General features: G+C 56.7%; 1 protein-coding gene across 2 annotated transcripts in view; it reads left to right on the top strand.

Moving 5' to 3' along the window:
* Positions 1-3,593: 3,593 nt before the first annotated feature.
* Positions 3,594-15,810, top strand: part of SLC38A10 (solute carrier family 38 member 10) — a 30,345-nt gene continuing 18,128 nt past the window's right edge. For both annotated transcript variants that reach the window (XM_056505806.1, XM_056505805.1), the window contains exons 1-8: positions 3,594-3,858; positions 4,736-4,853; positions 7,893-7,938; positions 9,014-9,107; positions 10,170-10,313; positions 11,148-11,272; positions 13,988-14,090; positions 14,743-14,925. In XM_056505806.1, coding sequence (XP_056361781.1) covers positions 3,754-3,858; positions 4,736-4,853; positions 7,893-7,938; positions 9,014-9,107; positions 10,170-10,313; positions 11,148-11,272; positions 13,988-14,090; positions 14,743-14,925 — 918 coding nt within the window. In that variant the 5' untranslated portion in view covers positions 3,594-3,753. The remainder of the gene's footprint in view (positions 3,859-4,735; positions 4,854-7,892; positions 7,939-9,013; positions 9,108-10,169; positions 10,314-11,147; positions 11,273-13,987; positions 14,091-14,742; positions 14,926-15,810) is intronic.

The following is a 15,810-nucleotide window of genomic DNA, read 5'->3' as shown; positions in this document are numbered from 1 at the left end:
GAGCTGCCTGTGACGGAGAAAGCGACCGTGACCTTCACCTTTCCAGCAAAGAGCTCGTCCTCCTGCCGCTGGGCTGGGAGTGTCACGGCTTTGCCATGAGCGTGGCCGTGGCACGGACATGCGGCTGGTTTGAACAAGGGTATTTCCCACAGCCAAGGAGGGGACAGCAGATCCCAGACACAGCCCCGGCACAGGATGGGATTTCCTGGTGGTCCTTTCTGGGATCCCTTGGGAGGCTCCAGTCTCCTCCGTGTAGTCGGTGTTGGGCACGGCCCTGTCCCTATACACAGATGGCTCTGTCCCAGCCCTAGGGTCCCTTGTGTGGTGCAGCTCCGCCTGCAGTGGGGGCCGCAGCAGTTGGGATTTGCTGTTCAGAGCCCCCAGGACGATGCCCCCCACCCCAGTCCCGGCAATAACGGGCGAGTGAGGCCACAGGCATCCAAGTACAAAAAAACCCTGCCGCCACCTCCGGCTGTCAGACCCGCAACACACCCCGGACAGCGCCCGAGGTTTGCAACCGGGGCTGGGCCCGCTCCACCGTGGTCCCCCAGGGTTAACCGGAGCAGGAAGGCGCCGAGCCGTTGGTGGCACCGGGAACCGGCAGTGATAGCGCATGGACAGGCACGTGTCCTTGGCACTGCGGGGGACACAGCCCGGTGGCACGGCCGTGCCGGGGTTCCCCGGTCCCCTCGCTGTGCCCGGTCCCCGCGGAGGCGGCTCCGCGCGCACGTGGCCGGGCCGGGCCGTGCCCCGCGCTCCTCCCCGCGCCCCCCCCGCGCTCCCATTGGCCCAACGCCCCCGACCCCGCGATCCCATTGGCCCAACGCCCCCGAACCCGCGTTCCCATTGGCCCAGCGCCCCCCGTCCCGCGCTCCCATTGGCCCCGGAGCCCTCCACAAACAAAGGCCGGAGCCCGGCGGGGGGCCCGGTGCGCTGCTCTGATTGGCGGGTAGAGGAGGCGGGGCTTCCCGGTCAGACCCCGCCCCAAACAGCGCCGGGTGTCCTAATATGGGTCTGGGCGGGGCGCGCTCATTCATGCGCGCAGGGAGGGGCGGGGCCTGCGCGGGGCTGCGCTTCCCGCCCGCGGCGCGCGCGGCTCGTTCCCACGGCGCGCGTGGGTGAATGAATGGGCGCGCGCGGGGGCAGCGCACCGGACCCGTGCGGCTCGGTGAGGCCCGGTAAGGCACCGTGGGGCTCGGAACGGCTCGGTACAGCTCGGTGCCTGTGCTAGGCGTGGGTACGTGCGGGTGGGGAGCGTGTCGGTGTGTGACGGTGCCGGGGCTCGCGTAGGGCGGGCGCGATCGTGTCCGGAGTGTGCTTGGCCGCGCGTGGATTCCCCGTGTTGTACCCCCGGTGCTGTGTCCAGCTGCACGCCCCTCTGTGCCCTGCATACCCACGCGTGCTCTGTTCTGGGGGGCGAAGGGGGCTTCCCCCACTGCGTTGGCTCTGCATCGCTCCTGCCCAGCCCCTGCGGCATCACCAGCATCCAGAACGTTTGGGGTCCCCATCCCAAAATCCATCCCGTGGTGAGTACCCACTGTGGGGCCCCACGGCTGGCACTGGGGTGACACCACGGTGGAGACACCACGGCCTCACACCTCCCTCCAGCACAGCCTGTGCTGTTTGTCCCGCTCTGCTTTAATCCCCCCAGGTGGGTTTGGCCCCTTGCCTCCATCCTCCTCATCGTGCCCATAAATTCATTCCCAATCCCATTCCCAACCTGCCAGGCCCTCGCGGGATATGCGGCGGCTCCCAGCTCGTGCTGGAGATACGGACTGAACTTTGGTCCCTGAGCAATTAAGGTGCCTGAAACTGCACTTCATTAATGGTTGTTCTGCAATAAAACCCATCAAACTGCCCTTATTTGCAATATAAAACTGCAATTTGTTTTAATTTATGTTTTTCAATCCCTGCCGGGTGCTTCTCAGGATCTGCCAGGCATCTGTCGCTGGGACCAGCTGTTGGGAGCAGGGTGGCCCTGGGTGCTGGGTGCCAGTCCCTGGGTGAAGGGGAGACATGGGCTGGGGTGTGGGTGGGCTTGCCCCGGGTCTAGAGAGGGGGTTCCCATTCCTTTCCAATCCCCGTGGGCCCTGCGCTGTGTCCCCCAAGAAGGGAGGGCAGAGATGGTCCCATGGTTCCAGGGAAGAGCATCCCCATGCCATGGGAGGTTCATGGGAGCCCCCTGGCCTGGAGCTACCCCTGAGGCAAATTCCTGAACGAGAGTGGGATGGGTGGGGGCAGAGATGGACCCAGCTGCTTTCCTGGGACAGCATCACCCGTGGGAGCTGGGAATCTGGCTCGGCTCAGCTCAGCGTGTGCCAGCACACGTGTGCACATCCCTGCGGAGCAGCATCGGACACAGCAGCGGCCCCTGGACATCCCGAGCGACAATTCCATAAAGCAGCGCAGGATCCCTGCGGGATCAGCCAGCCCTGAGCCCCCATTTCTAATTACAATAATTGTGGCTCTGGCATCCTCTGGGGCTGGTTGTTCTCCGTGGCTCCAAATCCAGCGGGAGGAATCTGGGCCATGGGGCAGGACTGGGAAGGGCTCTGAGCCACCTGGGATTCCCAGTGGATCCTGTGGTGGGATCCCAAACCCAGCAGGGCCCTTTGCCGGCTCCCGGTGTCTCCTGCCGGCAGAGCAGGACCGGGGGGCGGCTCCCCTGCTGTCCCCATCCCTTGTCACAGGGACTCCTGGCTGGCTCTGCACGTCTCCCAAGCCCCCAGCTCCCAGTCGGACATGGAGAAGCCACCAGAGCCCTTTTGCTGACCATGGACAACATTCCCGAGGGGCTCCCTCATCCCACCCCTAGGACACACACGGACACAGGAGCCACCGCTGCAGCACAGGAGCCAGGAAAACGCAGCCAGAGCTACCGATCCCGCGCCGCACCTGGAGGGAATTAGGCCGCCTGTTCACCTCCCTGCAAACCTTTTGTAGAGCGAATTCCTGCGGTTTCCCATCGCAATTGCTGCAAATTATACGAGCGCCGCGTTTCGTTGCCGCCCCGACGGGAACGTGCCCTTGGCGTGTGCCACTCCGAGCTGCCGCCGCGCCTGGCCTCGGGGGACCCTCCCAGAGCCCCCCCACGTCTTTCCTTCTTTTTCCCCTTATCCTGGGGGATGTGGGGGGTACGTCCGCGGCAGAGCTGGGGGTGGCTCCGCTTGGGATGGGGAGCAGATGTGTGCGCACAGCTGGATGCGTGCCCAGATGTGCAGGCGGGAGGGGATGCCGGGGGTGATGGGCTGCCCTCGAGGGGCTTTTCTGAGGCCGCCATCACGCCGGGGACCCCCGCTGGGGTGCCAGCGCTGCCGCAAGATGTGTGGTCGTGTACGTGTATGCACACACGCATGTAAAGGCATGCGCACGCCCATCTCCGTGCATTTCCACGCATGGATCTGCATGGATGTGCGTTCTCGTGCATTCCCGACCTTCCCGGCCGTGCTCAGCTCTCCGGGGGTGCCCCCAGCCATGGGGACCCCCCATTTATCCTCCACCACCAGCGAGTCCAGACCTCCGGGGCGGCAGGAGCGTCCCCGCTCCGCCGCGCGGACACGCCACTTCCTGCGGCGGCGGCGGAAGCCGGAAGTGCCGCTGTGGCCGGTGCCGGCTCGGGGCGGGCCCGGTGGGGCCATGGCGGGCACGGCCGGCTGAGGGGAACCGGGGGCACCGGACGCTCCGAGCCGCCGTGGGGCTCGGGGAGAGGCCACAAACCGGCTCCCCCGCCGCGGGGATCCTCCGCCGCGGGCCATGGCGGCGGCGGCGGCGGCGGGTTCCAACTGGGGCCTGATCATGAACGTGGTGAACAGCATCGTGGGGGTGAGCGTGCTCACCGTGCCCTTCTGCTTCCGACAGGTGAGGGGCCGCCCGCCGGGCGGGGTGCTGCCGGTGTCCCCCGGCCGGGGCGGGGGTCGCTCCGTGCCCTTGGCAGCCCGAAGCCCCTGCGAGCTCCTCCAGGCCCGGGGGAGGCGGGCAGGGGCCACTCTGGTGCGAATCGGGGGGTGGTTCCCTGGTTGGAAAGGAGAATCAGCAAAGGAAACACTTCAGACCCAGATCAGGCATCTCGTGTTCCGAGCACTGGAAGTTTTGGAACTGTTTTTTCTTAATAATGAAGTCTCCAGCTGAAAACTTCTGCACCAAACTCTGGGTTTTTTCCTGTTCTGTGGTCTCCAACTGATCCTTTCTGCCTGTCTTGTAAGGAGAAGGGAAAGATTAACTCAAAGGATTTACCCATATGATAAACGGGAGTTGATCTGGAGGCTTTTCCAAACCCCTGCTGCCCACTGCCCTCCCTGGGTTCTGGGCCTGTTCCGAGGCACCTGCCTGGTGCCCTGTGGTTCCCAGCCCTGGGAACAGGGAGGGCAGCGAGGCAGGAGCTGGGTGAGGAGTTTGTGACACCACATGGTTGTTGGTAAATAAGTTTGCAGCAGAGGTGGCTCCTCGGGGTCTCTCTGCTCCCTGAACCCACTGGGAGCTGTGGAGGGATGAAGCAGGGTGGGAATTCTACTCCACAAGCTGCTCCCAGTTCACTCCTGGGTGCTTGGACTGGTGCAGCTGGGAGCTGTGGTGTGTTCCACATGTCCTTGTGGTGTGGAGAGAGCAACATGGAGCTGGTAGGAAGGGGACAGAACTCCTGAAAAGGGAAAAATGTGGCTGGAACATGTGTGGGGAGCTGGGGGTGTTGAGGGAGGGCCTGACCCCTCCATCTCCTGCTGGTCTCTTGCCATTGCAGTGTGGGATCCTCCTGGGAGCTGTGCTGCTGATCTTCTGCTCCTGGATGACTCACCAGTCCTGCATGTTCCTGGTGAAGTCGGCCAACCTCAGCAAGCGCAGGACCTACCCCGGCCTCGGTGAGATCCCAGCTCTGGAGCTGCTTCCCAGCCCTCCTGCTCCTCTAACAGCACTGTGACCTTGGCCTCCCAGTTTGCATTTCCTCAGTTGCTGTTGGAACAGCAAATGTTTTCTTGCTGCAGTTCCCAGTTCTTGTTCTGCCTCGGCCTCTCCCCCAGGCCAGTGCTGGGGTAGGATCCTGCTCCCCACAGCCCTGTTAGTGGGTGCTGAGTTGTTTTGACTCCACGGGGCAGGGGAGGAGATGATCCAAACCCAGCTCCTGGGAGCCATCTGGGATGAATTGTGGCTCTGGGATGAATTAATTATGGGTCTGGGCACGAGTTCCCCACCCAGCGCTGCCGGGACAGCGGGTCCTGCCAGCCTGGCACGGAGCTGGGCTGCCTGGATCCGAGCTGGGAGCTCCTTTATGGCTCAGCAGAGAGGAAACAGAGCGAGGTTCCAAAGGGCTGAGAAAATAAAAACATCTGGAAGATTCCTGGGTGGGTTTTGGCAGAGCCTGGCCGCCCTCGGAGCTCAGCGCTGGCGCCAGGACTGGCCCCAGCTCGTGGCCTCTCTTGGGATTCTGACTGACTTGGGGAGCAGGAGGAGGTGTTTGGGTTCCAGTCCTTGCCCTTGGCATAGGAAGCAGCAGGAAAAGTTGTCTTTTCCTTGTTGTGCCTTACTTCTCTGAGGGAGGAGGGAGCTGCTTGGCGCTGCCCTGGCACAAGGGCTCGCACCAGCTGCTGACAGATGGGTTTGCTCCTCCCTCAGAGTGCCCGAGGTGCTGCTCCCAGGAAGCACATCCCGGCTTCTGCCGACTTGTGTCTGCTAGAAACAGAAAAGATGGAGAAGCTGCATGGTCTGGGAGGTTGTTTTGGTGCCAGAGGGAAGGGGGAGCCTCCGGAGCGCCCGGCCCAGCTGCCGGTGCCGCCGCTCCCTGCCCCTCACAAGCCGCCTTTGTGTGCTGCTTCCCGGAGCACACAGAGTCCCCTGCGCCTTGGAGCGTGTCCCGGGAAGAAGGGATCCTCAGCACAGCCCTGAGCCAAGGGGCTGCCATACAGAGGGGGCCAGGAATGCTTCCCAGCTTCCTCCTGGCAGCAGCCCTGTGCCCACTGCCGGTGCCCTGGGAGAGGTGCCACGGGCCGGCAGCGCTCCCACGCCGCATCCCAATGCTCCCAGCTCGGGCAGCTCCACACAGACCCCCTTTGTCCCCACAGGCTGGGCACGGGGACATCTGGGGGCACTCCTGGGAGGCTTTGGCAGCGCTGAGGAAGGTTGTGCACATTGCCTGCGGGCGGGCAGTGCCTTCCGGAGGAACGGCTCCGGCACAAAGGGTGTCCCAGGCTGGGGCTGGCCCTGGCTCGGCACCACTGTCGAAGGGGAAGGGCTGCAGGGACATGTGTGGGTGAGGAGGGGAGCAGGAGGCAGTCCCAGATGGGTTTTAACTGGGAGATGAGTGAATCCCTCCCTTTCCAGCAGCACTCGGGATGTGCTGGGGCTGTGCTGGGCAGCTCAGCCCTGCAGGGCAAGGGGCTAAAGCTCTGTCCCAGGAACCACACTGGGTTTGAAAGCTTCTCTAGGTACTGAGCAAGCTCTGCTCAGTTTGGGGACATTCCAAGATCCCATTCCAAGGATTTGACTGTACCGTTTATTTTACAGTCCTTACCTCCTGGAGAAAAGAAAGAATCCCAATTTTCCATTGTCCCCAGGTGGGGACACCTGCCCACAGTGTTTGGAGGCTTGTTCCCATTGAACCTCAATTCCCAACAGCCAGGGAGATGGGCAGGGTCCAGCATCACCCGGGGCTGGAATGTGCTCTGCAAGGATCAGCAGCACCACTCCTCCATCCCCCCCTCCCCGAGCTCAGCCTGTTACTGACCCATCCCCAGGAGGGATATTTTCCCCTTGCTGGCTCCTCTTTCTCCTCCCAGACACTTGGTCTGTGGGCCTGGCCCCCCCAGGGCTGTTGCCTTTTCCCTCATGGTTGTGAATTCCCAGAGGAGGCCGGAGCAGAGCGGCCGCTCCCCGTGCCCGGGCACGGTGCCTGGTGGCTGCTGTCCCACTGCCCTGTCACTGATCCAGCAGCTATTTTGGGTGCTCCCCCACATCCCTGCTCCAGGCTGTGGGTCCCTGCCGTGCCTTTTGCTCATTCTGTGGGAGAACATCTCGTTTCCTGAATTTTTAGCTCGAGTAGAGTCCAAGGAAATCAAGAGTTGAAGCTAATATTTAAAATAGCAGAAGAAGCTTCCAGAAAGGATTTGGGTTTGTTTTCTGGCGGGCACTGGGAATGCTGGGCTGTGCCTTGAGGGAAGGCAGAGGGGACTCCAGGGTGGTGGGTTCATGCTGGACCTCACTGGCAGATTTGGACACTGTGGTCTGGGTTTGGCACTGGAGCTCCCCATTCCCGTTCTGCCCAATAAGAGCTAAAAATAGAAGTAAAGTTTTCTTGGCATTGTCTTTTTGAGAGAAAACCCAATGATTTGAGGACTACTGAGCATTTTCTGCTCCAACCCAAGGATGGGAGGGGGGAAAGCAAAGCCTTGGCAGCAGCCCTTTGGTGTGGGTTGGGAGCACTGGGTATTCTGGGAATGGGATTGAACGTTCTGGGCACCAGCTCAGCTCTCCCAGCCAGCGATGTTGGGCGGCCCAGTTCGAGGGGGAAGATAAAAATAAAAAGGGGACTTGGACTGGAATTCTGCACCACTTTAACTTTCGCCACACACAATCTTGTACAGGAATATTTTCTCTCCCATTGCCTTTAATGGCTGCCATGTGTGGCTGCTGCTTCACACCACTTCTGGTTTTAAATAGAAAAAAAAAAAAGAACCTGCTTGCTGGCTTTCCCTCATCCCTGTTCCTGTCTTATGTGGTTTTCAGTTTCCAAAGGGAAAGGCTGAAAAAGAAAGTGGGAGGGTGAGGGAAACAGCCCCAAAATACCAGTGGTGAGTTCCTGCTGCACTGCCCTGTGTCACTGTTAATGTCTAATTGTGAACTGACATCTTGCCCTTTTCTGGCCCTTTCTTTGACTAACTTCCACTCTTTTTTCCTTTTTATGCCAGCATTTCATGCCTATGGAAAAGCAGGAAAAATGTTGGTGGAAACAAGGTAAATCTGCTGCTGATTCAAAGTGTGAACAGTTTGGGTGTTTTTGCTGAAAACTTTTCTGAGCCTTGCTGTGTTCTCCTTCCTTCCTTCCTTCCCCTGCTGTCTCCTGGAATTCCTTGGGAGGCTGAGTGAGATGCCCTGAGCAGAGCTCACAGGTGGCACCTCCATCCTGCCCGGGGATGGGAGAGCTGCCCAGGCTCTGGGAGCCCAGAAGGTGCTTGGGGATGAGCTCCTCTCCTGCTCTGCTGTGAAATCACAGCCCTGTCACTCGTGGCAGCTTTCCAGGGGTGACATCCCTGCTGTTGAGTTAGTGGGAGGGAGTGTTTTGATCCCAGGATCTGCTCTGCTCCCGCCCTTTGTGCTCCCTTCCCTGCGAGATGCCTTGAGGGGGAATCCTGTCTCCATCTCTGCTTCCTCCCATGACCCAGTGCAGATGTCAGGTGATGGCACAATCCTCAGAGCCCTGCTTTTTCCAGCAGGAATTCTTTTCCAGGCATGTTGAGCCCAGGGCTGGCAATGGTGCCGGGTCCTTCTCTCTTCCCAGCTGCTAACTTCTGCACAGCACTAAAAATACACAGAATATTCCTCAGATGTTTCTTGTCCATGCAAGCAGAGGCTGTAATTGCCACAGGGATGTTCTATAATTGGAACTGGGAAGGAAAGTGCTCCAGAAGTGGGAGGAGAAGCAGTTCATGGACAATCTTTTCATTAAAGTGTGGTCCATTGTGTGGGGAGATGTTGGAGAGCCCACTGGATATTGAGACTCTTATGGCAGGGTGCTGCTGTGGGTGTGGGGCTCTTGAGAGCCTCGTGCTGATTCTTTTGAATTTTTCCAGGAGTTCAAGGAGTTCTTTTCATCTCCAAGATTAGTTTTCCTTGGGTTTTTTCCCCCATGGTTCCCAACAAGAGTTACACCCCTGCATGTGGGCAGAGCTGCATGTCTGAGTGTTTGGTGTGGAGAGAGGTTCTCTGGTGGCTGTTTTATTGGGATGGAGTGCAGAAGGATTGTCCTGCTCTTCCCAGCTCTGAGGAAGGACATGTGGCCCTCCTAACCCATCCCTGTTTGTGTTTGCAGCATGATTGGGTTGATGCTGGGCACTTGCATCGCTTTCTACGTCGTCATCGGCGATTTGGGCTCCAACTTCTTTGCCCAGATGCTCGGACTCCAGGTGAATAAATCACTCCTGCAGTGCTCCCAGACCTTGCACTGAGCCCTGTGTTCCCTGGCTGCAGCAGAGCTCCTGCTTTGGGGTGTGCTCAGCACCCCCTGGGCTCCCAGGGGGCTTTGTGGGGTCCCCTCACAGAGAGATCCTCATGCACAGAGCCTGCAGCTCTGGGAAGTCTGGGAAGCTCAGACATATGGCAAACAATCAGCTGTGTAAAACTCCAATAAGGCATTTCCATCAAAGGAATTCTTTTTAACTTGGTCCCTTATTAATTCTGGAGCAGATTCCGGGGGGAGATAATGCTTCCTGCCTTAATTCCTGCCCCAGTGGGTAGTGACAGGCAGTTCCTCTGCCTGAGCTCTCCTCTCTGTAGCTCAGGAGGGATTTTTGTGTGTCCTTGGCTGTTTTTGTGGCCAAAGTCTCTGTGTTCCTGCCTCCTCAGCCGTGTGATGAGCCTGCTGCTGGCTCAGGATGCTCAGAGGCAAGAGGTGCTCCTCAGAGCCGGCACGAGGGCCGTGCAGGGAAGCAAAAGGATTTTTGGTAGAGTGTTATCTGTGCTGCCTGATGCTCCTAAGCTCAGATTAAGGGACTGTGAAGTTAAAAAAGATGCGTCGAGGCTGCAGCCAAATTAGGTATTAAATATTTCCAAGCATTCCAGAGTGTTCTGCTATAATAAATACCAGTGTGAGGCTTTGATTAATTTTCTGGATTGGAGTTTTCAACACTTTCAATTTCTCGTCTTCCCAAGTAAATTTAGGTTTTATTTAATTGCATGAAAATACCTAAATAGCTTGTGCTGGATTAACATTTAACCCCCCCAGCCACCCCCCAGATTCTTCCAGCTCGGACCTGTCACACACTGCAGAGCAACAGTGGCACCCAGTGACTGTCTCAGCTCAGCACAGTCAGCACCGAGCTTGCAGCACCTTCAAACACCTCCAGACACAGAATTTCACTGTTTAAAGTCGCTTTTCACTCTGGAATGATGGCCCAGGGCAGGTTTGCAGGTTGGGTGGGTGTGTGGAGTGTCCTCCCTGCAGGGGTTCACGCTGCTCTGCTCTGCAGGTGTCGGGCGCGTTCCGCATCGTGCTGCTCGTCGCTGTGTCCCTGTGCATCGTCCTTCCCCTGAGCCTCCAGAGGAACATGATGGCCTCCATTCAGTCCTTCAGTGCCATGGCTCTCATCTTCTACAGTGTCTTCATGTTCGTGGTGGGTACAGACACTGGGAATCCCGTTTTCCTGCTTTCTGTTCCTTTCTAATGACCAGTTTCACCCCCCAGGTGCTCCTGTGATTCCCTCGTGTCACCCAAATTTCAGGACTGGAAGAAAAGGGAGGTGTGGGAATTCTTTCCATGTAACTTTTCTAGTAGGCTGTGCAGGGTCACACCTCAGAGCTGGTGTGGAGCCTCCCAGGAGCTGTGCCTTTAAGAAACCACAACACTCACAAGAGTTTGCTGCACTAAAACATCTCTGGGGATTAGAAACCCCATCCTAGGATATTATAAACAGACATTCAGACATATTTACCTTCTGCTTCCTGTGCAACCCAACTCCTGCCAGTTCTTGTGTCCCTGGCAAGGGAGCTCCCTGGCCTCGGCTCCTCCCCCTTTCCGTAAAGTTTTTCCTGTGTTGTTAAATGGCCCTGGAGCAGCAGGTGGGATCCTGCTTTAGGACCCTTTGTCTCTCTCTTCCTGTTTGGATTTAAAAACACATTTAAAAAAACACATTTTAAAAAGTGCAAATGAGATTGCTTTGAGCAATAATTCTCACAGTTAATGGGTCGGTGGAAATTGTCCCACACTGGTGTGTGCTGTGATGTCTGATGGCATCAAACAAGGTGGGGGGAATGTCACAGATCCCTTGAAATACTCCCTGGGGTTCTTGGTGGCCTGGGAGCTGTGTGGGTGGGAAGTGGAGCTGGGGGATTGCAGTGGGGCTGTGGTGGCAGCTCAAGCTGCTCCCAGCAGAGCTGTCACACTCTGCCTGCTGCTGTGGGGCTGTTTGGGGCTGGCTCCTCACCCCTGCTCTGTGTCCTGGCTGCAGGTTGTGGTGTCCTCCTTCAACCACGGGCTCTTCAGCGGGCAGTGGCTGCAGCGAGTGAGTTACATGCGCTGGGAGGGCATTTTCCGCTGCATCCCCATCTTTGGAATGTCTTTTGCCTGCCAGTCGTGAGTACCTGCCATTCCCAGCCCCAGTCTGTGTGAGGGCACAGGGTCAGGAGGATCTGCAAGGGATAGATACCATCTGCTTTGGTGGTTTGTTTTCATCAGCTTGCTGAAGTTCAGCCTCTCATTCAGTCGTGACCCTTTTGTTACCCAGACCCTTTTGTTATTCCATTTCACCTGGGAATTCTTGTAATGGAGCAACTTGAGACCACTGGAGCCAAACAGCTCCTCAGGAGCTTCTGGTGCAGCTGCAGGAGGGATGAAATTCCCCTGGTTCTTGAAGGGAGTGCTGGAGCACCAGTAAAGGCTGTGTCACTCCACTGTGTGACCCTGAGTACTGAGTGCTGGGGGCTGCTCTGCTTCCCCAGATTTCATGGAGAACACTCTGAAGATCACACAGTTGGCTTTGGAGGGTTGTTCCTGCATTTCCAGTTCTCAGAGTTTAGTGGCACATGGAAGGAGGTGAGAGCAGGCCAGGCTGTTTCCACCTCTCCAGTTCCCTGTTTTTGTGAGGATTTCTGCTGCCAAGTGGAAGGAGGTGAGGGCAGGCCAGGCTGTTCCAGATTTCCACCTTTCCAGTTCCCTGTTTTTGTGAGGATTTCTGCTGCCAAGTGGAAGGAGGTGAGGGCAGGCCAGGCTGTTCCAGGTTTCCAGCAGCATTCCCTGCTGCACCAGGACAGCACGTGAGTGCTACGTGCCTGGCCAGAGCTGTGACAGCTCTAACCAGGGTAAATCCAGCCCTGGACACAGGAAGGACCATCCTCCTCTGGAAGGACCATCCTCCTCTGGAAGGACCATCCTCCTCTGGAAGCCTGGCAGAGCTGGGCTTCCCCCCGTGTAGTTCCAGCAAACGGGTCTCGTGCCAACAGTAAATGAATGTGACAGATAAAATTTGCTCAGACTGCTGTGTTTACACCCACTCCAAGATCCAAATCATCATTTCCCACTTACTGGCTCTCTTGGCAGCTCAGATCCTACCCCGGCACACTCCAGGCTTGCTGTTTAATGTCTCCATTACAACTGGCAAAGAGAATTGTGTTCTCTTGCAGCTTTACCTTGTTAACAAATCCTTTTTTTTTTCCTTTCCTTATGGAAGCCACACAGTACCCAGCAGAATTTTCCTGGGAACTGGAAATGCAGGGAAATGGTTTGGTCTGGACCTGTGTGTGCCTATATATGGGCTCCATGGCAGCACTTTTGTGCCAAACCCAATCTAAAGCTTTGTGTTTTTTTCCAAACATCAGGAAAATACACTGTTCCCACGTCAGGCAGTATTTATATATATGTGTATTTTTATTTCTTTCCATCTGTGTATTCTCTCTCTTTCTCTCTTTACCTGCCCTCTATTTATTCCATTCCTCTCTTTAAATGTATTTTATCTATATAGTCTCAGCTGGGTAGATTTAATTTTGCTAACCTCTGAATCACTTTTTAACCATACCCCACACTGCAGAGCCTCCCTGTTTCCCTTTTTTTTTTTCCTTCCCAAGTCTGAATGTTTGGCTGGACCCTTCTCTTGGAGACTGAAGGCCAGAACGTAGCTGGAGGTGGCTGTGGAGAGGGCAGGGAGGAATCCCGAATTCTGAGATTCCTAGGGAAGCCAGTCTCCTTTCTCAGGGAGAAATCCCAAATAGAGAGATTTTGGGAAGCCAGTCTCCTTTCTGCCAGGGAGAAATCCCAAATAGAGAGATTTTGGGAAGCCAGTCTCCTTTCTGCCAGGGAGAAATCACAAATGTAGAGATTCCCAGGAAAGCCAGTCTCCTCACTCCCAGGGATAAATCCCAAATGGAGAGATTTTGGGAAGCCTGTCTCTTTTCTCCCAGGGAGGAATTCCAAATGGAGACTCCCAGGGAAGCCTGCTGCTCCCTGCTGGTACCTCCAGCCCCAGCACGTGTCCCCACGTGCTCAGCCTCCTTTGAGGTTCAGGGATTAAGGGTTAAGGATCTTTCTGCTTGGCCTCAGCCTGACACACTTCCTGGGAAATGGCTTGGTGCCCACTGGAGCTGGGGATACCCCTTCCCATCTCCCTGCACGCTTCCCCCCCTTCTCCCAAGAGTTCCAGGAGCTTCCCCTCCCTTCTCCCAAGAGTTCCAGGATGCAGCCGCTAGAATTAAAGTAACAAGAGGTTAATGAGTTGCTAAAATATGCACCTGATGTCAAAAAGAACATTCCCCACGCTTTCCAAGGCTGTAAATACCCCAAATCCCGGGGAATTGGCGCTCCGTGAAGCCAGCTGAAGTAGGACAGGCGCTGCTCTGGGGTTTGTTTGTTTAACTTTTCCTTCAGACAGTGGGATGCTCCAACCTTCTCCCCGCTTTTCCTCTGTAAACACTGTGTTGCTTTAATTATCAGCACGGAGAGCTCCAAGAACAATAATCTGTGGCGCTGGGGCTGGCGCCGAGCCACCCGCGGCCCCGGGAACAAGCGGTCATTCATTTTGCAACCCTTCCCCAATCCAAATGTTTACATCACACGTTTCGCTCCACGTGGTGGGGTGGGGAGAGCAGGAATATTTTTGCAACACTTAAAAGTTATGAGTGTTCTGAAATCTCTTGGCATTAGCAGTATAAATTGTGGAATAGCAGCAGGTGTTTATGCTCCAGAGGGGGAAGGCGTCAGGGATTCGTTGCTGCTGGGCTGAGGCAGAGAACGGGTTGGGATTGGGGGTTTTTCTCCTGTTTTCTGCAGGTTTCCTTAAATATTTTACCCTTTTTACAGTCAGGTCTTGCCTACTTACGACAGCTTGGATGAACCTTCTGTCAAAATCATGAGCTCCATATTTGCTTCTTCCCTAAACGTGGTCACCACCTTTTACATCATGGTAGGAACTTCCCCTTCTCTTCCCTTGCCAGAAATCTGGAGGGGCCACAGGGTTGAGGATTTATCTACAGCTGGGGCTGGTTTCTGCTTATCTGTATTTATTCTAACAGATAAGTTGTCGTGCTGAAAGGAGAGTTAGGTGGGAGGTGATGAACCCAAGAGCACAGGGGGCATTGGGAGAATCCAAGTTTTCAGAGTAGCACGTTTCCTTGGATGGAGGCAGAGTGGAGGCCCAGCTCTTCCCAGGCCCAGCCTGGAGCAGAGGCTGCTGCCCAGAGTTTGGGAGAGCTTTATCCAGCCTGTTGTGAAGGAAGTTATGCCTCATAAGGCAGCAGTTAATAAAACTGGGTTAATAATTCCTGAGGAGAGCCTTGGTCCATGAGACAGGCTGCTGCAGGAAACTGTTGGAGAGGGACAATCCATGACAGCAAGCAAAGGAAAACCCATGGATTTGATGAGAAACTTGCTTTTAGGCAGTTCCCACTCTTGATTAATGACCTGTCCCAGGTTTTGGGGTGCTGGGGCTGCTGGCAGGTTGCCCGTGGAGGTGACCCCACACTCCCCCTTGGCTGCTCCAGTGGGAGTCACTATCCTGCCCCTCAGTGAGGAGCAGGTGTGAAGTGCTGGGAGTCCAAGCCCGCTCCCCTCCCCAGGTGGGCTTCTTTGGCTACGTGAGTTACACCGAGGCCATTGCTGGGAACGTCCTGATGAACTTCCCTTCCAACGTGGTGACGGAGATGATCCGCGTGGGATTCATGATGTCGGTGGCAGTGGGGTTCCCCATGATGATCCTGCCCTGCAGACAGGCACTCAACACCCTGCTCTTTGAGCAGCAGGTAAGGTCCCAGGGCTGCCTTGGTGTGAAACTTGATTTTTGAAGGGTTTTTGTGACTTTTTGGTCTCTGACTGGGCCCCAAACCTGCCTTGGCTCCGTGAGACTCAGGTGGTGATGGTATTTAGCAGGTACTTGTTGTCCAGAGGGACACAGCCTCAACTCCCATAAAATCCTCAGTTCAGCAGGGGCCTGTGGCTGTCTCTAAATGCTGCTCTGCTCAATGGTTAATCCCTGGCACTTGGAGATTTGTGTCCTCTCTGCAGAGGAATTCCATGGGCCAAAGGGCTGCAGTTCCCAGTGTAAAGCCCAGGTCCCATGGCTGCTGCTCCCTGCTCTGCTGGGTATTCCAGCTCTGGCACAGACACGTTACACAGCTCAGAGCCAAGGTGGTTCTTCCTCTTAGAAAGAGGGAGAAATGGGCTTTTGGAAGCAGCAGGGCCTCCTCATTTCCTGCTGCTCCAGCTGCTCTCCTTTTGCTGGCCAACTCATTGAGCTCCTGTTCCCGGCCTCGGAGCCCAGCCCAGCCCCATTTCTTCTTGCTTCCTTGTATGCCTGCTCATTCCTGCTCCATTATTCTCACCCAGCACCTTTGTCAGCAGCCCTGGAGCAGCCCTTTCCCCCGGGTTCCGATGTCCCCTTCCTGCAGCGCCTCCCGGGCTGCGGTGCCGGCCCGGTGCGGGGGCGGGCAGTGGGATCTGGGATCCAGCCCTCTCCCACACGTTCCACCTTTCCCAGGGCCAGCTCCTCAGCCAGCCTTTGTGACTGAAGCTGGTCTGTCTGCTGGAGACTGTGAGTCCCTTGTGGCAGTGGCGTGTTCTCCTCTGTGCATTGTGCGCGCGGAGCGCGCCGATGGGATTCAGCAAATAACAGTGAGAGATTGTGGGAA

Source organism: Oenanthe melanoleuca, chromosome 18 (genome assembly GCF_029582105.1).
Source record: "Oenanthe melanoleuca isolate GR-GAL-2019-014 chromosome 18, OMel1.0, whole genome shotgun sequence".
In the NCBI taxonomy this organism is placed as follows: Eukaryota; Metazoa; Chordata; class Aves; order Passeriformes; family Muscicapidae; genus Oenanthe; species Oenanthe melanoleuca.
This window is presented reverse-complemented; position numbering and strand designations above follow the sequence as displayed.